Source organism: Leptopilina boulardi, unplaced genomic scaffold (genome assembly GCF_019393585.1).
Source record: "Leptopilina boulardi isolate dan_hultmark-lab unplaced genomic scaffold, ZJU_Lbou_2.1 LbouV2_10, whole genome shotgun sequence".
NCBI classification, from domain to species: domain Eukaryota; kingdom Metazoa; phylum Arthropoda; class Insecta; order Hymenoptera; family Figitidae; genus Leptopilina; species Leptopilina boulardi.
In genome coordinates, this window is record NW_026137641.1 from 8,413 (window position 1) to 30,793 (window position 22,381).

The following is a 22,381-nucleotide window of genomic DNA, read 5'->3' on the forward strand; positions in this document are numbered from 1 at the left end:
ACTAACTCCACAAGAATTAATACCTTTTGATTTCTGCAAGTTTCCTGGAGAAGAATTAACAGATTCGGAACTAGAGGAACTTCAGGATCAAAATGTTAATGGTTATTCTGATAGAGTTATAAAGGTTAAAAATGCCCTTTACGTTTCACATCTGAGCCCTGAAGAAAGAAAAGTTGTTTACGGTTGGGCAGAAGACTATGCTGACATTTTCTACTTGAATGGGGAACCTTTGTCATGTACCCATTTAATTCAGCATAGAATTCCAACAAGAGATGACAAAGTCATCACTAGAAAACAATACAGGTGTCCTCATGAAGCTCGAGAACAAATGGATCTGCAGCTCCTAAAACAATTGAGCTGTGGAATCATTGGTCCTTCGACTTCACCATACAATTCCCCAGTTCTTATCGTTCCCAAAAAACTCGATGCTTCGGGTCAAAAGAAATGGAGAGTTGTTGTAGACTATAGGAAACTAAACGAGCAAGTTATAGGTGACTCTTTCCCGTTACCCCATATAAATAGCCTGCTCGAAAAATTGGGCACTGCGCGGTATTTTACAGTTTTTGATCTAGCCATGGGTTTCCATCAAGTAGAAACACACCCTGACGATAGGATTAAAACAGCTTTTTCTACCGGCAACGCTCATTACGAATATAAGCGTATGCCCATGGGAATAAAGAATGCCCCTCCTACATTCCAACGATTATTAAATAACGTTTTAAACAGTATGCTTGATACGGAAGCTCTCGTATATTTAGATGATATCATTATTCATTCCGACACTTTAGAAGAACATGATAGAAGAGCTAGACGGCTTTTTAATCGCCTCCGTGAAGCAAACTTAAAATTACAACCTGACAAATGCGAATTTCTAAAAACGGAAGTAGCATATCTCGGTCATATAATCGGTCCAGAAGGGGTAAAACCTAATCCTAATAAAATAAATGCGATAAGGAATTTTCCCCATCCTACCACTATCAAGGAACTTCGAGGATTCCTTGGATTAACCGGTTATTATAGGCGATTTATACAAGATTATGCAAAAATATCAAATCCATTAACAGACCTCTTAAAGAAAGAAACTGTTTGGAAATGGACTGATGATCAGGAAAAAGCTTTTCGTCAACTCAGGAACCATCTTTGTAAAGAACCTATTCTACAATATCCTGATTTTACGAAAACTTTTAAGTTAACTACCGACGCATCTGAGCGTGCAATAGGTGCTATTTTAACTCAAGAATGCGACGGAATCGATTTACCCGTGGCTTATTTTTCAAAGGTCATAAATAAAAATGAACAAAAATATCCGAAAGCGGAAAAAGAATGCCTTGCGATCCTATATGCCGTAGAAAATTTTCGACCTTATCTATATGGTCGAGAATTTATTCTAGCTTGCGATTTCGAACCGATACACTGGATGAGTTATATTGAAAATCCAGGTGCGAGATTACACAGGTGGAGGCTACGTCTTCAAGATTACGTGTATAAATTCGAGTACAAGCCAGGTAAAATTAACAGAATTGTAGAAGCATTATCAAACAGTCCCATAAAAGAAAAAGACAATCAAAGCGACGTGACGACGGACGCAGATACAGATAAATCTACATCCTCGAACCTTAGTGCAAAAAGTGAAACTCTTAATCCTGATCAGATTCCAATGAACGTGTTAATAGATAAGAAACAATCCGTGCAATATCGAGCCTTACCCATAACGCGAAGCGAATCTAGCAAGAAGGATAATAAGGAAAAGTGCGCGAAAAAGGATTCTTCAAATAGTGAAAAGCCCTCTACTTCTGCAAGGTATAAGGAAAGGCCAAAAACAAATATTTTGAATCCTAATTATAAAAGAACCTTAAGTGATCCATCACAAGTTGTAAGAATGCGAAGACCCCTCCCTAAAACTCTCATAAAATCAACGATTCCTAAGCAACCCCTCTCCACAGGTAAAAATCCGCCGGGTCGACCTAAAGGTAGTACCAAGAGAGATGAACGAAAGGATCAAACATTTACCTTACCTCGAGGTACTAAAAATCTCGTCGATCCGAACGAGAGTTGTATTGCAAAAAGGCTAACTAGAGGAAGGGAAATTCCAAATCCAGAAACCCCTGTTTCTAGTGAAAAACCATCATCTTCTAGCGAAATAACAACAGATGAGGAATTAAATGAAGATTCTGATCCCCCAGTTTTCAGAAAAAGTCATAGCGGTTTCCCTAGTGTAGAAATAACCCCAAAACAGAAACAGGCGAGTCCAAAAATAGTAGGTTCCGAGGATCAAATTCAAACCACTATTCCTCTGTTCTCCCCAGCGAAAAACACTTATACAGACGTTTATGTAGATGGCGCCTGTAGTTTCAACGGAAGTGGAGAACCAAGAGCTGGAATAGGTATTTGGTTTGGTCATAATCATCCCTTAAATATTTCTCAGCGATCCAAGGGTCGACAAACAAACAATGCAGCTGAAATAGAAGCAGCAACTGTAGCCGCCTTAAAAGCTCAAGAAGCAGGAATCCAAAATCTGAGGATTAACACCGACTCAAAATTCTTAATTCAAAGTGTTACGGATTGGATCCCAAAATGGAAACTAAACCAATGGAAAACTAAGGAAAATAAACCTGTTAAAAATCGCATTGCCTTTGAAAAATTAACAAAGGCTTTAGAACCCTTAAACGTTGTCTGGGAACATATACCGAGCCATCAAGGCCTAACTGGTAATGAAATGGCCGATCAATTAGCAAAAGAAGGTGTCAATAAAGAACAAATCATGGACGATTTTGAAATCGAAGAAGAAAAAGAGGAAGAAATTTGTGATCTTGAAAATGTGATTATTAATATTGCTCCCCAACCGATTGGAAGCACAGAAGAAGAATCAGACGTCAAAGTGTGGAAAGTAAAAAGTGGGTTAGAAAAATCATTTCAGCAATTTGACAAGTCAATGCAAAATAGAGGATTCGATCAAACTAACCTAACATTAGCATGGGACCACGAAGGAATGGATAAAGAATTTACTCGTCCAGAATTAACGCATGTATCGGAAGGTGAAAATGACGAAGAACTCCTTGATACTCTAGAAGCCCTGGATCCATGCCAAAATAGTGATGTCGAAGATGATGCATTCACAGAAAGGATAAGAAAATTTTTGGACAATTACAACAAGCGCCAAGTTTCAAATGTTGAAATAGAAAATTCGCCGCGACCTTCGCCTACATTACCTGCTAAACAAATTGAAGGAAGACAGAGTACAGTACGTTTCAGGGACGATCCAGATGTCATGCATTCCCCCGCTAAGGATTATTCCCAATGGCAAGGATCAATATTTCAAACACCTGGATTTTCCGTCATTCCTGATGCTCAATCTACTCCATTTGTCTACATGAAAACAAATGGTTCAAAAATGGGAAAAAAATCTAGTGTTGTGCCACGCCGACTACAGGAAAAAACTAATGATAATGTGTCGGGAACAAAGTGTACACCCATAGAAAAATCTTCCAAAGGTGTAGGTATTCCGTATTATGATTCCCCATCTTTTTCTGATACTTGTGACGACAATGACTTTAAAATAACGAAAGACGTGTTGACTAAAAATAACGTAATTCAAAAATGGTCAGAACCATTAACATATGAAAGAGACAATTATGCTCATTTCATGTCAGAAGATTGTGAACCAGTTGATGCTATTTCAAAACTTTTAGTGGCAACCGAGAGAATCGATCTTCAAGAACTGCAGGAAAAACGACCAAAAATAGGTCAGATACTTATTACCCCTAGTGGACGATATTGTACCTATTCAATAATTGTTAAACAAAGACATTATGACGAAATTGACTGGCGAAATGTAATTCTAGGTTTGAAAAATCTTAAATTAGCTTTGAGCCGAGATACTCGATCTACATGTCGTATGGCAAATACAGGTGATTTGTTAGGTTCCCTTCCCCAAGGTAAAATGACAGAATTATTAACAAAAATATTCCGCGGTGGCGATATCATTATGATATTGTGCCACGGAAAAATTGAAGTTCCACCCCCAGAATTGAGGCCAAAAATTATTTCGGAATATCACGAAAGTCTACTAGCAGGTCACAAGGGGATAACGAAGACATATAGACGAATTAGAGAACGCTACCTTTGGCCTCGAATGCGAGATGAAATAACAGAATTTATACGAGGATGTCAGAGTTGCCTTCAAAATAAATTAGTTAGAGCTCGTACTCGTGAACCAATGATAATAACCGATACTCCTGCAGGCCCTTTTGACAAAGTATCCCTAGATACCGTAGGAAAGTTACCTACTACTCCAAATGGGAATCGGTATATTCTCACTATGCAAGATAATTTCAGTAAATATTGTATAGCAGTCCCTATTTCCGATATAAAAACAACCACAATCGCTCATGCAGTAGCTACTCATTTATTCTCTCAGTTTGGAGCGCCTAGATGTGTTCTTACTGATCGAGGAGGAAGTTTTATAAGTTCACTCATGAGAAAATTGGAAAGAATTTTTGGAGTTAAACAAATAACCACTTCTGGCTACAGACCTCAAACCAATGGAGCATTAGAAAGAAGCCATATTGAGCTGACAGATTTTATTAAACATTATGCTGAGGATTTTGACGATTGGGATCGTCTTTTACCTTTTGCGATGTTTAATTATAATACATCAGTTCACGAGGCAACTAATTTCACTCCTTACGAGTTGGTTTTCGGAAAACTAGCAAGAATTCCAAGTTCATTTCCCCAAGGACCAGAGCTTGAGACTTATGGATCCTATTTAAAAGAACTTATAACTAGAATGAGCGAAATTCAGGGAATAGCTGCCAAAAATCTTGTCCAAGCGAAACTAAAGTCTAAAGAATATCATGATAGGACTGCCCGCCCTCTAAAAGCGAAAATTGGCGACAAGGTGTTCGCGTATAAAGAAATCCGAGCGAATAAATTCGATAAGAGAGCCGAAGGTCCTTATACCGTAGTAGGATTTACTCAAAATAATAATGTAATCCTAGAAGATGAAAATAACGAGAGATTTTCAAAACATAAAGATAAATTAATGATGGCATATTGTTAATTAAAATCTTTCTCTTTTATCAGGTTGTGAAGAGATTGAAGCAAACTGTGTAAGGAGTACAAAAAAAAAAAAAAAAAAAAAATCAATATGTACTTAAGCGTTGAAAATGCCACCTGCCAATTTTGAGGATGAAATAGTGTTAAATGGAGAAGAATATATAACGCTGATGTCCCCAGATTTAATTGTAGACGAAATAGACGTATTACTATCTCTAAAAACAAAACACAATTTTATTTCTGTAAATCTTCTAAACGTGGAATATGAAAATATTAGTCATTCTATAGAGAAGATAGGAAATGAATTTCTTTTAGTAGTTGGAAGTGTAGAATTAGAAGTTAACGGTGATAAAATTTTCTTTCTAGTTATAGACCCTAATACGGAATCATCTTTTCAATTTAATTCTGCAATAATTGGAACTAAAACTGCTATAACATTAGGATTAGTTTCAAACCTAACTGTAGAATATTATCTTCAACATCCCGTTTAATTATTAGGTATATATAATATATATATATATATAACTCAAAATGAGTGAATTTTTAGAAGTCTTGCTTCCCAATGTAGAAGATGTCCCTATTTCGGAAATTAGTCGGAAAAATCCACCATTAATTATCAAAAGATTATTAAAGGATTTCGAAAAATCATGGAAAATCCCAAGAACACTAGCTAATTTAGCATATAATGCCATATTGCTAGATTGTCTAAAAACTGCTCAAAATATTCGTGATGTTAGAGTTGCTGGTCAAACAATGATCATTTATGATGAATCCGACAATGAAATTCTCGAATCATTGACAGTAAAAGTATTTTCTGGACAAAGGACAATATTTCGATTAAAATCTGGTTTTATTTGTCTATATCCCAATCTCTATGCTATTCTAAGATCTATTAAAATCATAGATCCAAAAAGCCTTTTGTATAATTATGTAGTGTATGTTATTCTAAGCAGTAATACACTCACTCTTCAAATAGGTTTAGATATGGGTTTTTCTTCCTGGATATATTATCTAATAAACAACATGAATTGCTGTTTTAGGCCTTTACAATTTCTACCAGATGGTCAATGCTTACACGTCTCTTTCCCATTGTCTCTCCCATTCAAGACACCTATCCACAAAGCTAGGAAAAATAAACTAAACAAAATAGGAATAACTGATTTTCATGAAATACCTATAAATAGGAGATTTACAAGTTGTTTGTGTTCATGTTTTGATTTACCACCATTGTTTAAAGAAGCAGAAGAGTCAAAATATCAAATTATAAACATACCCTATCCTTGGTATTTAAAAGATGATTTCGAATATATAGACCATAATTTCATAGAACGTTACAATGAAAATGACTGGCGACAATCTACTATAGAAAGCTTGTTCGAAACTCACTTCAGGAAAGCGTTAGTCGTTGGAGGGCATTTTCGAACTATTACCTATTACGAAAAGGAACTCGGAATGTCAGATACGCATGTACGACCAAACGAGTGTGAATAGTATCAGTCCTAATGTCAGTATGTATTGGAGAAATTCAAATACAAACACTGTTTTCATTTAAATTCAATTCTAACATTTATTTCTTCTGTAAAAATAGGAGGTCTAAAATCCCATTCAATAAAAACTATCTGGAATATTTCACCACGGCAAAGAAAGGATGGAAATTCCACTAATAGGAGGCATTTTAGATGTGAAAAACTACATCGCCATTGGATTCAAGGTTATACTATTGCTATTGATGCTGATCCTGTCTCGCAATATCTACCTATGCTATCGAAAGATATCTAGCAGACGTAGAAGAAACAACAATTTTCCACCGCCTCCTCCACCTGCGCCTCATGTGATGCTCCAGGACAGAGTTGCTTTTGACGTCTCTGTCTGAATAATAGTCGATGCTGAATCCTGCTGCTCCTTCCAAAATTAAATGTGTCCTGCATCAGATCCAGCAAACGACCCAGATTTCATTCCCGTTCAACAAAAGAGTCATACCATTGAAAATTTATCTTCAGTAGCTAAAAGAAAATTTATAATTACTCTCACGAAATTTTTAATTAAAATCAAAAACAATATTATAAAACTATACAAACCATCATCAAACAGGAAACCGAAGCCAATTTTTCAAAAAGAAATCCTACAAAAATAAAATAATAAGAAAAAGCAAAACAATAATGAATTAAGTGAATATTAACTATACGAACCAGTGTATATAATTTTCATCTTGTCAACATTCATCAACAATGCAGCGAGTTTTTGTTTGTTTTTCTACAAATAGTCCCAAAAATTATCCAAATACGATGCTGAACTCTACAACAAATTCCAGTTTTCCCCATTCAAAATAAAATATACGAGTCCCAGTTCTATCCATCAATAAAAGAATCTCCGTGTGCCAAGTGTAGTTTAATAAAGAAAATGGCCTCTCAGTTCTAAAGATGTGAGTGGTAAAATTGTGATCAGTGCAACGATGTTGACTACATGCGATGAAATTCTACAAAAATAACTATGGTTAAAACAAATAAAAGACAAAATTTTTTTGTATATATATATATGTATGATTTTTATACTCACTCTAATTGCTGCTACAGTCATACCCTAAGTTTAAATTTTCAGTTAAAAGAATCAAAAACAGGAAAGTTTTACTGGAAGTGGAGATGAATAAGTAATTAAACTATTCTTAAAAAAAAAATAATAATAATAAATAAATAAATAAATAAAACAAAAACAACAACCAAACAAACATTCTTTGCTATTGAAAAAAAAAAAATAAAATATATATATTTTCTAAATACATTTTTTTTATGTGTGAATGTGTGAATGAATGAATGCGAGTAAATGCATATGTGTGAATAAATGCCGTGTGAATTTATTTACAATTTTATAAAAAAAAAAAACAAAAAAAAAAAAAACAAAACGTTCTGGATATATCCGTAAATCCTGTGTCAGATTTTAGCATACAAAATTCGAAGACAATCCGTTAAAATTTTTGAGATAATTTGTACACAATATTTTGTGACACACACACACACGCATACAACCGGACATTTGCTCAGAACTTAATATATATTAATTCTAGATGAAAATGAGTCCATATAACACAAATTAAAGTTAAAATAAAATAAAATAATAATAATATATATATAATAAATTTACAATTATTAACTAAACAAGAAAATAAAAAAAAAAAAAATTTTTTAATAATAATAAAATAAAATAAAAATAATATATTAATCGTCGAATCCGTAAATTACGCGATACTCAGTTCGAGTTCCTATTGCCTCCACAATTCGCAACTGAAGAATTACGCATAATAATTCTTCGTAGGGGTTAGTGGGCCCAAAACACCAATCTAAAAAAAGAAGAAGAAAACAAAATTTACTTATTGAATGTACCTATATATATATTATATATATTTTATAAACAGATTTACTAACACGGAGGGGGTGCGTCAGATTCCTCCTGATAAATTATGCGGTAATCGGCTGTATCATCGTCCTCCCCCCTCAATTTTATTTTCAAAAGAACTCCAATCACTTTCTCAAAGTGTTGGAGCTCAGGAAGAAGCTCTTGTCGACGCAAGAATGGTACCCAACCTAATAAATTAATAAAAGATATACCACAAATCATTAAAATTATAAATAATTAAAATACTATTGTAAAAAAAAAAATAAAATTATTATTACCATCATTATCAGGCATCATGAGATCAGGAGGAGTTCTACTCCTGCCCAAAGTTCGTGCTGAATGACCATAATCTGTAAAATAAAATAGAATAAATGTAAGTATAAATGTTAAAAAAAAAGGCGTACAAATGTGATATAAAATGTATAGGAAGATAAATTTTTTTTTTACCATTGCCCGCCAACACTAGTTCAGGCATATCGGGAGGAGTCGTACTCCGACCCGAACCTCGCATTGCTCGACCCTCACCTATAAAACGAAATAGAATAAATACAAGAATGAATGATAAAAAGGTCATACGAATATGATAAATAAATAATATATATATATCTTACCATTATCCACCCACGAAAAGAGATCGGGCATATCGGGCGGAGTTATACTCCGACCCAAAGCTTGGGCTGCAAAACCATAAGCTGTAATATAAAAATTGAATGAATAAAAGTATGAATGTCAGAAAAGACGTACAAGTGTTATACAAAAATTTATATAAGGATACATGTAATGATAAAAAAACATACCGTTATCTGCCCAACAAACAAGCTCGGGCATGTCGGGGGGAGTCAAAGCCCTTGCTCCCTCAAACTCATCTGCCCAAGAAACAAGCTCGGGCATATCGGGGGGAGTCAAAGCCCTTGCTCCCTGAACATCATCTGTAAAAAAAAAAATAATAATAATGTTAATATAAACCCAAATGTGTATTTAATATATAATATTCATGACTCACCTTCGACAAATATGTCATCTCCTAGTGACTCTATGTCACTCACATCTGGAGACGTAACATTCTCCGATTCGTCTTCTTCTTCTGCCTCATCTGTAAAAAAAAAAAAAAAGAAAAATGTATATATATGCATATATAGGAACCCATAATTATGTATATGTTTTTCATCTAAAAAAAGAGGTTTTGTTACCTTCTAAATCTTCTTCGCAATTTCGTGACTCAATGTCACTTACATCCGGAGATGTAACATCTTGATCAGCTCGATCTATAAAAATTAAAGTATTAATATGCATGTCTAAAATTTATACACGTATGGGCTTTACGTTAACAATATCCTACCTGTTATAGGCAGATCATCACCTGCCAGGCCATTCTCTTCAGGCCAATCTTCACCTACCGGTTCCTCCACTAAAAATCCAGAATAAACCACAAAAATCAATAAATACAATTGAATTTAAAAATATTTCTCTAATATATATATATATATATAATACTTACATGTGGGGGGCAAGATGTGCTCCTGACTGGGCGGGCGTGATGAGCCGGGGCTGCGATCGCGGGCTGCAATATTGCACCCGACCGTTATCCTTTCCTCCTCACCGCGCTCATCATCAGCATCGCTTGCACCTTCATATTCATTGGCCTTATACCAATGCCATCCGTCTGTAATTAAGTACAAATGTATATGTGTATGTGTATATATGTATATTTTTTCTTACCTTATTTTCTTATTCACAGTACTTACCCTCTTCAATCGTAAAGCGGTATCTAATACCGGTGTGGGAACACACAGCGGAAACCACCCCTCCTACAGCTCTTGCTGTAAAAACTAACAAAATCTCTAGGTTATAAAGTTTTTTCGATTCATATATTAAAAAAAAAAAAAAAAAAAAAAATTTGATTGATGATAATAGTGCAATTATATGAAAATTTAAATAAAAATTATTACTAAAGTTTAATAAAAGTTTTATTAAATAATTGTAATTTATAAAAATTATCTCAAATTTAATAAAAATTAATAAAATTCTATTTTTATTGTTCAATAAACAATTTCTGTTAAATAATAAAAATTATAACAAAATTTATTAAATTTATTAATAAAGCGCAATTTTAGAATAATTAATAATTTTTGGTAAATTATAGAAAAATTACCTGTTAATTATAAAAATTGTTAAATAAATAAAAAAAAAAGGGGGCATAAAATAATTAAAATTTTGCAATAATAATGCAATTATTATTCTTCCTAATTCGAAATGATTTCAAGTCTTACATAGATTATATTATATTCATCTATATCGGATTTCCTCAAAATTTCTATATAGATTCTATACTGTTAAGCCTATATAGAAATCAAATAAAAACTCCATATAGATTGTAGAACATTTGACCTACGTAAATAATACATTTAAGTCCTATATAGATTCTACATACTATGGCCTACATAGCGCATATATATATCTTCTATAGAGGTCCTATATTACTTAGCCTACATAGAGGGGATATAGTCAAGCGACAGATTCAGCATTTGTCATTAGATAGGCCGACCGACATAGATCCTACATTGAACCAACTTTAAATTTAATTTTAACAATTTTTCTTCAAAGTAATAAAAATTATTATTGAATTTCGTAAAAATTCGATAACTAAACAAAAATACGTTAAAATCAGATAAATTTTGGTAAATTTTTATTGTTAAATAAACAAAATTATGGAATAAATAAATAAAAATAAATAAATAATAATATAATAATTATTAAAGAAATTGTTACAGAAATAAAATTTTATAATAATAATATAAGTATTATTAAAATTTAAATAATTATCAAAATTTTATTACATGTACCAAATTTTATTATTAAATTTTTGAAAATTGTTAAATAAACAATTTTTTATATGTATAAAAAAAAATTTGTTGCTAAAAATTTATAACATTAAATAAATTTATTAAATAAACAAAACTTAGTAAACTTAAATTTTTTTTACGAAATTTCTATTAAATAAATAATTAATTAATAATTAATTAGTTAACTAATACATGTTGTTTATTAAATAAAAATATAGGAGAAATTCATTCATAAAACTCAGTATATGCACTGTGCATTTAAATCCTATATTGTGGTCACTATGTTCAAACCGTAAGCATGTATACTCTCTCTCTATATATATATATATATATATACTGTGTACAAGGCATGAGCTGTGGCGCCGAGCTGTCTGTACGCGCACCCATCTAAATCGATGGTACCCATGCCTAATAGCGCTTTGAATATATGAACCAAGACAAAAAAAATGCAATTTTAAATGTCAATTTATTTTTATGAACAAAGAATTTTTATATAAAACATCAATAATAAAGTTGAAAATAATTACTTATTCTAATCAATTTTAATTTTACATTTACAAAATATTTTGATTAAGTAATTTTATATTGCTAATAAATTATAAACAATTAAAATTTTAAAGAAAGTTAAAAAAAAAAAAAAATTATATATATTAATTATAATCGATTGTTAATAATTAAAAATATTAATTATATTTAAATTATGTACAATGTATGTTATTAATTTAATTAATAAAAAAAAAAAAAAAGAAAATTAAACAAATATAATAATAGTAATAATAATATATTTTAGTTTTAATTTTAAAATATTTTTTTTTGTAATATAATGTGTCTGGGTTCATATTATGATCATCGCGCTGGAACTGTGTATACATGTATATCTATATATGCTGTCATCAAGTGTAAGATACGGCGCCGCATCGACTATATACATACCCCTCCAAGAGCATGGAATATACATTTGATAGCATTTAGAAAGCAAATTCAAAATTATGAACGATTTTCATTTTGAAATATTTTTAAATTGTTTAATTAATATTTAATGATCAATAATAATTATTATTATAAATTAATAACAAAAATTATTAATTTTATTTGAAATCTATAAAAAAATAATAATAATAATAAATAAATAAAATTTTTATTATAAACAAAATTAAAATTATTAAATAATTATTAAGATAAATAAATTAGGTTAAAAAAAAAAAAAAAAAAAAATTTTATAATAATAATAATTATTATTATCTATTTTTAAAAGGATGTGTGTATTTGTTTACCGAGAATGAGATATATTTATTGATTGTTATAAACAATCAATAAATAATTCAATAATAGTAAAAAGAAATAAAAAATAGAGAATCTTGAAACTTACTAAACCTCTCCATAAATTCTCTGCTGTTTTCCGCATTTCCAGCCATTTTTTTACTCTCCACCCGCACTTTTACACTAATTGTTTTTTTTAAAAAAAAAAATAGTTTTTTTAAAAGTTTTTGCACCACCCGCACTTTTACACTAATTGTTATAATAAAAAAAAAAATATAGTCTTCCAAAGTTTTTGCACTATTCGCACTTTTACAATAATTGTTTAAAATAAAATCCTCCGATATCCACTAAAATTGTTCAAAATAAAATAATCCCAGAGATTTTAAATTTCACAAGCGCACTTGATCACTTCACGAAATGAACTGATTTGTATCAGCACAAAGACATTGATACTGGGTCCTATACTGTAGCAGTGCTTAGAAGAGTCACCAAGTAGACACAATATTTAGATTATATGTCGATATACAAAGTATAAGGAATGCTGTGGTCGAGACCATGAGTTTTCGGGGACGAAAACGGAAAAATCCGCGGTGGATTGTTACGAACTATCGTAACGAAATTATAAATAAAAGATAAATAAAATGATAATAAATAATTTCAAGAATAATTGAAAATTATTTAAGAATAAAATCTCCAAGTCGATGCCACAATGTATATAGGCATGTAATTTGAATCCCCGATAATCGCGCGCGCTGAGTGATACTCCACACACACAGTCCTATATTCTCGTTGCTTCTAAAAATGTATCTATGACTATGATATTATAATATAACTTTGTTAAACTGTTATATTATAATATATTATTTTATTCTATCTTATGTTATATTATTCTATATTATGATTTATACTATATTATATTATGCTATATTATAAACTATATTAATTATCTAATACCAATATTCAAGCTTGAATATTATAAATATATGCATGAAAAATATAATATAGTGTACTTACCTTATATAAAGATACTAAAATATTATTATAAATAAAACAATTATACTTTACTCATTTTTATTAATAATTTGCAGTAATTAATTAATTAACAATATGCAAATTATTGTTAATTCATGATTTTTTTTTATTAATAATGATAAATCGTATTATTATCATTGTTAATTACATTTACTAAAATTAATATTAATAATTAATCATAATTATTATTATAAACAATTGGATATATTACCAATACTATTTTTCTACTTATTAGAATCATCATTATCAAATATTATTTCAAAGAATATGCATTGTATATGCACGTATGCGTGTGCATTACTTTTATCGTGTGTACGTGTGTTCATAGTATGCCAAAGTGATATGCATAGATATGTGTATACATTGTTTGGTTGCACATTTCTACGCATATTATAGTAACCAACAATAATGTGATTATTATATTGCAATTATTATATTTACGAAAATGTATTATTTTATAAGAAGGGAGAAGAATCGCATATGTCAATTCTATCTATCTTTCTCTCTCTTTCTCACGCGTTCAGGTGCAATGAGTCTCGTAGCGTGGATGCGGTACACACAGACACGGACTCCCCATAGCCTGCGTAACGCATATGTGTGAGGCGCTTGAGGAGTATCGCGCGATGCAAACACTGCCTTCCTTCCCCTATTCTTTTCCTTATAATACCTTCAAATTAAAAAAAAAAAAAGGGAAATAAAGATACAATAATTGTTGATAGCTTAAACTGGAACATGTCACATTTTCCAAGCACATATAAACTCGCAACAATTAAGATTTTATTTTAAGAGGGTCAATTTTGTAAAAAAAAACAAAATGCATATAAAAAAAAAAAAGAGAAGAAAATTTTTGAGACATGTATGTCGTGCATATATGCATGTGTACTAAGGTAAATGTACGTGTGTATGCGTAAAATGTATATGCATATATAAAAAAGGAAAATAGTTTCATTTTTAATATGAAAACGATAATCTGTGCAGAACTATGACCGCTCTGGAATTCAACAAAGGTTGCGAGTTATACTTTATTAAAAACACATATATACACTTACACATATGGAGATGTGCAGTTCCAATAGTGTCAACAAAGAAAAGAATAACAAGAATCATGGGTTCTGAGAATATCGATGGACGATGATCTAAGTTTTCTTATCGATACCCCTGAAACCCCCAGAATCCTTCTACCCCTGATTCACTAATCCCACTAAGTGCATCTCGCGATGCTCTTTATAAGCAGAAGCTCATAGGGCCTCATTGCCTATTCGTCTTCAGTCAATCACTTAGTACGTGTTACTGATTTTTGCATTATTTCTTTAAAAAGTGAACTTAGAGTTTAAACTGTGGAGAAAGCTCAATAATATACCTGCTGAATCACGATAGATTTTCGTTGAGCCAGGTAAATTAACAGCAGTGCTTAAAATTCTAAAATTAAAATTGCTGAATCACGATAGATTTTCGTTGAGCCAATTTTTAATTTTAAGAATAAGGCCCGTCTGCGAGCTGGCTCCAATTTAAATTCTATTTTCTTTGGGCGGACGTAAAATTAAATCGAACCTTGAACCGGCTGAGTCCCAATCGGTTGATCAGTACAGTGAGAAATTATTTAATAAATTATTTATAATTTATTAAATAATTTTTTGTTCTTAAAACCGGCCAGTCCGTACGGATTGTACCTGCGCCGCTTGTGTCTGATAGGGTACCGGTACCGCGTTTCGAGACGCGGAAATACGCATAACACCTTTCTTTCGTTTTGCCCGTTGATTGTGTGACGAGATCGCGAGAATTCTCCCTTCTCAACAAGCTCTCTCGACGGTAGTGTGTAAGAGAAATCTAGCCGTAAGTAATAAAAAACTGTATCGTTCCAAAAACATTATTCTTTACAAAAGAAAGCATATAATGTGTAATTTTTGCAATTTTTACTTTGATTTTTAATAAATTTTTGTAAACTAAAATTCCAATTGTTCTATTCAATCAAATAGACCTTTTTATTTGTGCTGTCAAAAATAGTGTGGATTTTCATCTCAAAGCTAAGAAACATTATTTACGATCTAAAGATTAAATTGGCAGTTTCGTCTTCTATCGGCGATATAATTAATCGAACCCACATTAAAAATAAACATTATTAAGTTGAATGTTCATTTTGACTTTTTAATGGCAACTTGGTTCCTCCGGCGAATAGAAAATTTTAAATAATTGTTCAAAATTATAAAAATTAAATAATTAATTTTTCTCGTTCGTAACAATAATCAAACAATACAATTTTTTAAGTACTTTTTTTGTCAAAAAAATTGTTTGGCATGAGCATGAAAGTTCTACCTTTAAACATCAGCATACTACGATTGCAAGAATTCCATGCTTTTTCGGTATAAGTTTTCTGCAACTGTAGTATAAGGCCACGCCTCTTAAGCAGGGACGTCCATACATAATTAACATAGAGGGCTCCCATACAACAAACGCTTGATTTTTCTTTCCGTGTTTCTGGACTATTCAATTAAAAGGTGAAAAATATTTAACAAAATTTTTCTGCATTCGATTTATTTAAAATTCTTTAAAAAATGTACTGTAAAAAGTTGCCATGTATTGGCGCTTATTACTGTGTGTTACAAAAAAATTTTTTGATATCTTGTTTACTTTCAATTTTTTATGTTTTTTTAAAATTTAGGTGTGGTGTTACGGTAGACAAACTTTACTTTAAGCAATACTCTGTCATACTTTCATTTTTACGCGGGGGTCTAAAAATATTTAACTAATTTCTGATTTTTTTGTGAAGTTTACATTTCGCTGAAACCAGTTCTCAAAGTTGATGAATTCTTTAATTAATTTACTGTAGACTAATGTTTCCATTTAGTTTAATAAATATTTGACTAAATCAAATAATATTAAAATTTAGACAAGTTCAAGTGATCTTTATCACTAAAATCAAATTAAATGCATCAGATACAACTATTAGCAACATAATAAAGGAAATTAACAAATATATTTGAGTTTCTTAATTTTTCCATTAAGTTTACATTTTACTCAACACAATTTTTGATACTTGATAGAAAAATATTTTAATTTGACCGAGTTCAAGTGATCTTTAGTATTAAAATCAAATTTTATGCCTCAAATAGGTCTTTTAGCATATTAATAACCAAAATAAATAAATATTTCAATGACTACTAATTTTTTAAACTTAATTTACATTTTGCTTAACACAATTTTAACAACTAGATCAAAAAACATTAAAAATTAGACGATGTTAAGTGATGCTTAGCACAATAATAAAATTTTAAGCCTTAAGTAAGACTACACAGCGCCACAAAAAAAAAAGTGTCATGTACTTTTGACCGGAATACCCTAACCCTATGTATTTTGACGCGCTGAACACGAATCCGAAGTCCGTTTTGCTCCATCAAGTCAGGATTTTTTTCTAACCTCAAAAAACATGTCGGATTTTGAGAAGTAGGCGATTTTTTTAAAAATTGATGTATTAACTTCAAACTTGGTATCTGGGGGTTTTTTGTGTCGCTGATTACGAATCTGAAGTTAGATTTTCAAAATTCAAAATGGCGGATCCAATATGGCGGACGAATTTTGAAAAAATTTTAAGATTTACTTCAAACTTGGTATCTGGGGGTTTTTTGGGTCGCTGATTACGAATATGATGTCAGATTTGAAAAATTCAAAATGGCATATCCAACATGGACTTCTATCGGACATATTAGATACGCCATTATCTGTATCTGGGGGTTTTTTGGGTCGCTGATTACGAATATTTTGCGGAAAAACAAAACATACGTGTCAAATTGTTTTTAAAAAACTACAAAACTGCCAAGTTTCAGAAAAATCGTCGTATGGCACTTCCCTAGTGTTACTTGTCAGCAACTTAGAAAACCTGTAGATACCAAATTTCATAATAATCTGACAATTTTTTAAAAACAATTCCTTAATATTGAATCAGACATGTCGAATTTCGGAAATCTGACATCAGATTCGTAATCAGCGATACAAAAAACCCCCAGATACCAAGTTTGAAGTTAATACATCAATTTTTAAAAAAATCGCCTACTTCACAAAATCCGACATGTTTTTTGAGGTTAGAAAAAAATCCTGACGTGATGGAGCAAAACGGACTTCGGATTCGAGTTCAGCGCGTCAAAATACATAGGGTTAGGGTATTCCGGTCAAAAGTACATGATACTTTTTTTTTTTTGTGGGGCTGTGCTATTAGAAACGCAAGAAATGAAATCTATAAATATTTTAGTTTTTTAATTTTTCTATTAAGTTTACACCTTTAAAGCATTGGATATTTATGGATATCCATTTGCTTCTTAGGTAGCGATTTGGGTATCTCTCGGATATCCTGAGCAAATCTTAGGATTCTTGGTAAGACTTTTTGCAACTCATACAAAGATATTTGTGAATCATTCAAATTTTCATAGTTTTTCTACTCAGTTTATCCTCAATTTAACTTAATTTTCGAAACTGTATCCAAAAATATTAAAATTTAACTGAGTTCAGGAGTATCCGTCTACGTTATGAGTATTTTCCTGATAAAAACTCGTTGTGATTAATCTGACGATTCCCGCGACAAATTCTTTTCTATTATTTTTATTTTTCACCATCAAATATCCTATAACATAAATAGTGCCGGATACAAATGTGAAGCCTCGAAAGGAGGACAAACCAAGAAGATGAAGAGGTAACTGACCATTAATATTCATAATTGTAACTTTTAGATTGTAAGAGTACTTTGTACGAAAGGGCTTGACCCGTATATTGTTGTTAAATAAATAAATAAATAATTCTTAGCTCGCTAAAATTCAGGTTTCCATCCCTCCATCTTATAGCCAGGTGAAACGAAGGCGAGAAGAATTACAAAAAGAAAGAGAACTCGAAAAGGAAATTAGATCTTTCTGGAAAATCAACATTGAGGAAGTGACAAAGAAATTCCACCTACTTTTCGAAAATCACTCGATTTTTCCCAAAAACATCGGCTCTTAGAGGATGTTAAGTGTGAAGCCAAAAATTCTCCACTAGAATATGTCTTAATATTAGACAGCTCCCCATCCAGGGTAGTATCCAACATGAATCGGAAATTATAATTTAAAAATAAAGAATTAATTCTTTCACAACTAACAAAAAAATGATAAAACAATCGGTCCTTTTCAGGACCACGATTTAACTTTTAACGTCAGATTATTTTGTTCCCAAAATTGACCTGAAAATATATTCCCGCTTCTAGAGCGTCAATTTAGCCAAGTTCAAGTGATCTTTACATCTACAATCTAATTAAATACTCTTGGTAAGACTTGTAGCAACTCAAACGAAGATATTTATAAATCATTGGTAGTTTCTTGGATTTTTTACTCAGATTAAACTTAGTTGAACCCAATTTTCAAAATTAAATAGAAAAATATTAAATTTTAGCAGAATTCAAGTGAACTTTGCATGTGAAATTAAATTAAATGCTTTTATTAAGAATTTTGGCAACTCAAACAAATAAATTTATAATTAATTTATAGTTTTCTAAATTTTCTACTCTGTTTTTATTTATCTAGACTTAATTTTCGAAGCTCGATGGATAAATATTAAAATTTATCGGAGTTCAAGTAAACTTTAAATCTAAAATCAACTTAAATGCTTTTGGTAAAAATTTTGTTCTTAAATTTATTTTAAAATTAATCATACAGCTAGTTCTAAATTCGCTTCTGTAATTGATACTAAATTTGATTCTAAAATTGTTGCTAAAATCAGTCTTACATTTTCTACTAAAATTGTTGCTATAAGCCAGATTAAATTTAGTTCTATAAATGGTACTAAAAGTAGTCTGAAACTTAATTCTAAAACTCATGCTACATTTGAATTCAAAACTGATGTTAAAACAGTTTCCACAGGACTTCGCATAAGCTATATGGGAAAAAATCTTTCGCCTAAATTTTATTAAACTTTGTAGTTTTGTAGTTCATCGCCTCCTGAACAAAAAAATTAATGGCAAAACCTCCAAAATCGAAGCATTTTTAAGCTGTACAACGTTGACAGCATAATGGAGCGGTCACACCTCACCTGCAGGAGCAGTTGCCAATGGCAACCGTGTAAGAGTAAGTGAGAGCAACATCGGCGGTATGACCACGGTGGACCCACGCAACAGCCGCGGTATTCCCACGGTAGATCCACGCAACCGCCGCGGTATTTCCACGCAACAGCCGTCGTATGCCCACGATAGACCAACGCAACAGCCACGCTAAACAAAACGGTAGACCCACACAACCGCCGCGGTATGCCCACGGTAGACCCACGCAACGGCCGCGGTATGCCCATGGAGACCCACGCAACATCGGCGGTATGCCCACGGTGGACCCACGCAACAGCCCCGGGATTCCCACGGTAGATCCACACAACCGCCGCGGTATGCCAACGGTAGACCCACGCAACCGCCGCGGTATGTCCACGATTGACACCTGCAACCGCCGCGGTATGCCCACGGTGTACCCACGCAACAGCCCCGGGATTCCCACGGTAGATCCACACAACCGCAGCGGTATGCCCACGGTAGATCCACGCAACTGCCGCGGTATGCCCACGGAGACCCACGCAACATCGGCGGTATGCCCACGGTGGACCCACGCAACCGCCGCGGTATGCCGACGGTAGATCCACGCAACGGCCGCGGTGTGCCCATGGAGACCCACGCAACAGCCCCGGGATTCCCACGGTAGATCCACACAACCGCCGCGGTATGCCCACGGTAGACCCACGCAACCGCCGCGGTATGCCCATGGTAAAACCACGCAACAGCCGCGGTATTCCCACGAAACAGCCACGCTAAACCCACGGTAGACCCACGCAACCGCCGCGGTATGTCCACGGTAGACACCCGCAACCGCCGCGGTATGCCCACGGTAGACCCACGCAACGGCCGCGGTATGCCCATGGAGACACACGCAACATCGGCGGTATGCCCACGGTGGACCCACGCAACAGCCCCGGGATTCCCACGGTAGATCCACACAACCGCCGCGGTATGCACACGGTAGACCCACGCAACCGCCGCGGTATGCTCATGGTAGACCCACGCAACAGCCGCGGTATTCCCACGAAACAGCCACGCTAAACACACGGTAGACCCACGCAACAGCCGCGGAATGCCCACGGTAGACCCACGCAACGGCCGCGGTATGCCCATGGAGACCCACGCAACATCGGCGGTATGTCCACGGTGGACCCACGCAACCGCCCCGGGATTCCCACGGTAGATCCACACAACCGCCGCGGTATGCCCACGGTAGATCCACGCAACAGCCGCGGTATGCCCACGCAATAGCCACGCTAGCGCCATGTTAGACTACGGTATTATAATAAATAAGTTTTTTTATGAATTTATAATACTTATTTTTATTGAAATATAAATGAAGAATAATAATAATTAAATAAAAAATATCCTTGTCTTGAACCGATTAATATTGAAAAAAATTGTACTGTACATTCGAAATCACAAGTATTGCTCAAAATTACCGCCCTCATGTTCGACGCAGCACTGTGCGCGACGTAAAAGACTCCGCACTGCATTGCGTACTTGGCCGCGGGTAATTTGATTGACTCCTTCAATTATTCTTTCGCGCAAATGGTCAACATCATTTATTTCCACGGAGTAAACATAATCCTTTACGCATCCCCAGACAAAGTAATCCATTGGATTGAAATCGGGAGAACGCGTAGGTCATGGGATTTCTGCTCCTAAAGCTATTAAGCGATCACCAAATATGTATCGCAGGTAATTAATATTGTTTGCTGTACTGTGCGGTGGTGCACCATCTTGAGCCACCCACATAATTCTCAAATTATTAGGAGTAACTCCCGCCTCTCTTAATAAGCGTGGCAACTCGTTTCGCAGAAAAAGGCCATAACTTTCAGCATTTAGATTGCCATCAAGAAAGAAAGGCCCCACCTGAAAAAATACAATAATCTATGGAAGTCGAGTACACAGCAACTACACTACAGCCACGTTCCATTTACGATACATCCACACAACAGCCACGGTCCATTCACGATGGTTGTTACATAGAGTATGTATTCCACACCAAAGTGTAAGTCCATCTGCAATTGCATATCCGATTTAAAAATTTTTTTTTTCTTTTATTAATAATTGAGACTAAATTCCATGAATTTTTTATGCAACTTTTAAGCCTGGGCCGATAATGGGCAAACGATTTTTACAACATTTTCGGAATTTTTCAAAAAATTTTAATTTTTTAAAAATATTTTTAGTTTTTTTTTATACTACACTGAAAAAAAAATTTATTTGATTCAAATACTTCAAATTATTTGAAAAATATTTAATTGGTTTAAATACTTTTTATTTGGATCAAAAAATATGTATTTGATTCAAATAACTTGAATTATTTGAATTGCATTTATTTGAACCAAATACATCGTATTTGGTTCCATTAAATAATTAATTGAATTGAATAAATGAATTTATTTAATACAAATAATGAGTTACTTGAAACTATTCGTTCATTTATTTCACTCAAATATTTCGTTTATTTGATACAAATAAAAAGTATTTGACACAATAAATTTATGTAATTGATTCAAATAAACTGAATTATTTAATACAAATAATTCGTTATTTAATCCTTATACAGTATTTTATCAAGACAAATAAAAAAATATTTCAATCAATTGAATATTTATTTGAAACGAGAATAATGATTTACTTGAACACAGAAAAAACCTAGATTCATTTTTGTTGCAACTCATTTTGAAATCCACATCAAATTGAGTAAATTGCAAACTTCAAGTTAGTCAAAATGAGATTC

General features: G+C 32.9%; 3 protein-coding genes across 3 annotated transcripts; 1 reads left to right on the forward strand and 2 right to left on the reverse strand.

The window, feature by feature from the left end:
- The first annotated feature begins 1,833 nt into the window (after positions 1-1,833).
- LOC127291410 (uncharacterized) lies at positions 1,834-5,535 on the forward strand. The gene has a single exon (XM_051320540.1). The coding sequence runs from the start codon at positions 1,880-1,882 to the stop codon at positions 5,057-5,059; it is 3,180 nt and encodes a 1,059-aa protein (XP_051176497.1). The 5' UTR covers positions 1,834-1,879; the 3' UTR covers positions 5,060-5,535.
- Positions 5,536-8,267: 2,732 nt separating this feature from the next.
- Positions 8,268-9,738, reverse strand: LOC127291436 (uncharacterized). Its single transcript, XM_051320574.1, has 8 exons — positions 9,636-9,738; positions 9,449-9,538; positions 9,243-9,374; positions 9,057-9,137; positions 8,893-8,970; positions 8,724-8,795; positions 8,475-8,633; positions 8,268-8,389 (listed from the first exon to the last, which is right to left on the reverse strand). The coding sequence occupies exons 1-8, from the start codon at positions 9,736-9,738 to the stop codon at positions 8,268-8,270; spliced, it is 837 nt and encodes a 278-aa protein (XP_051176531.1).
- LOC127291440 (uncharacterized) lies at positions 9,655-12,703 on the reverse strand. The gene is made up of 4 exons (XM_051320587.1): positions 12,658-12,703; positions 10,191-10,286; positions 9,944-10,108; positions 9,655-9,853 (listed from the first exon to the last, which is right to left on the reverse strand). The coding sequence occupies exons 1-4, from the start codon at positions 12,701-12,703 to the stop codon at positions 9,765-9,767; spliced, it is 396 nt and encodes a 131-aa protein (XP_051176544.1). The 3' UTR covers positions 9,655-9,764.
- Between the last annotated feature and the right edge of the window lie 9,678 nt (positions 12,704-22,381).

What these genes read in the sequence shown, in the direction of transcription:
- LOC127291410 (XM_051320540.1), top strand. Translation starts at nt 1,880, where the DNA reads ATGCGAAGACCCCTCCCTAAAACTCTCATAAAATCAACGATTCCTAAG.
- LOC127291436 (XM_051320574.1), bottom strand. Translation starts at nt 9,738, where the DNA reads ATGCATATTAATACTTTAATTTTTATAGATCGAGCTGATCAAGATGTT. An exon ending in ACTAGTGTTGGCGGGCAATG is followed by an intron (nt 8,796 to 8,892) that starts GTAAAAAAAAAA and finishes TTTATTTTACAG; the next exon opens with ATTATGGTCATTCAGCACGA. An exon ending in ATCTGACGCACCCCCTCCGT is followed by an intron (nt 8,390 to 8,474) that starts GTTAGTAAATCT and finishes TTCTTTTTTTAG; the next exon opens with ATTGGTGTTTTGGGCCCACT.
- LOC127291440 (XM_051320587.1), bottom strand. Translation starts at nt 12,703, where the DNA reads ATGGCTGGAAATGCGGAAAACAGCAGAGAATTTATGGAGAGGTTTA. An exon ending in AGAATTTATGGAGAGGTTTA is followed by an intron (nt 10,287 to 12,657) that starts GTAAGTTTCAAG and finishes TTTATAACCTAG; the next exon opens with AGATTTTGTTAGTTTTTACA. An exon ending in CCGCTTTACGATTGAAGAGG is followed by an intron (nt 10,109 to 10,190) that starts GTAAGTACTGTG and finishes ACTTAATTACAG; the next exon opens with ACGGATGGCATTGGTATAAG.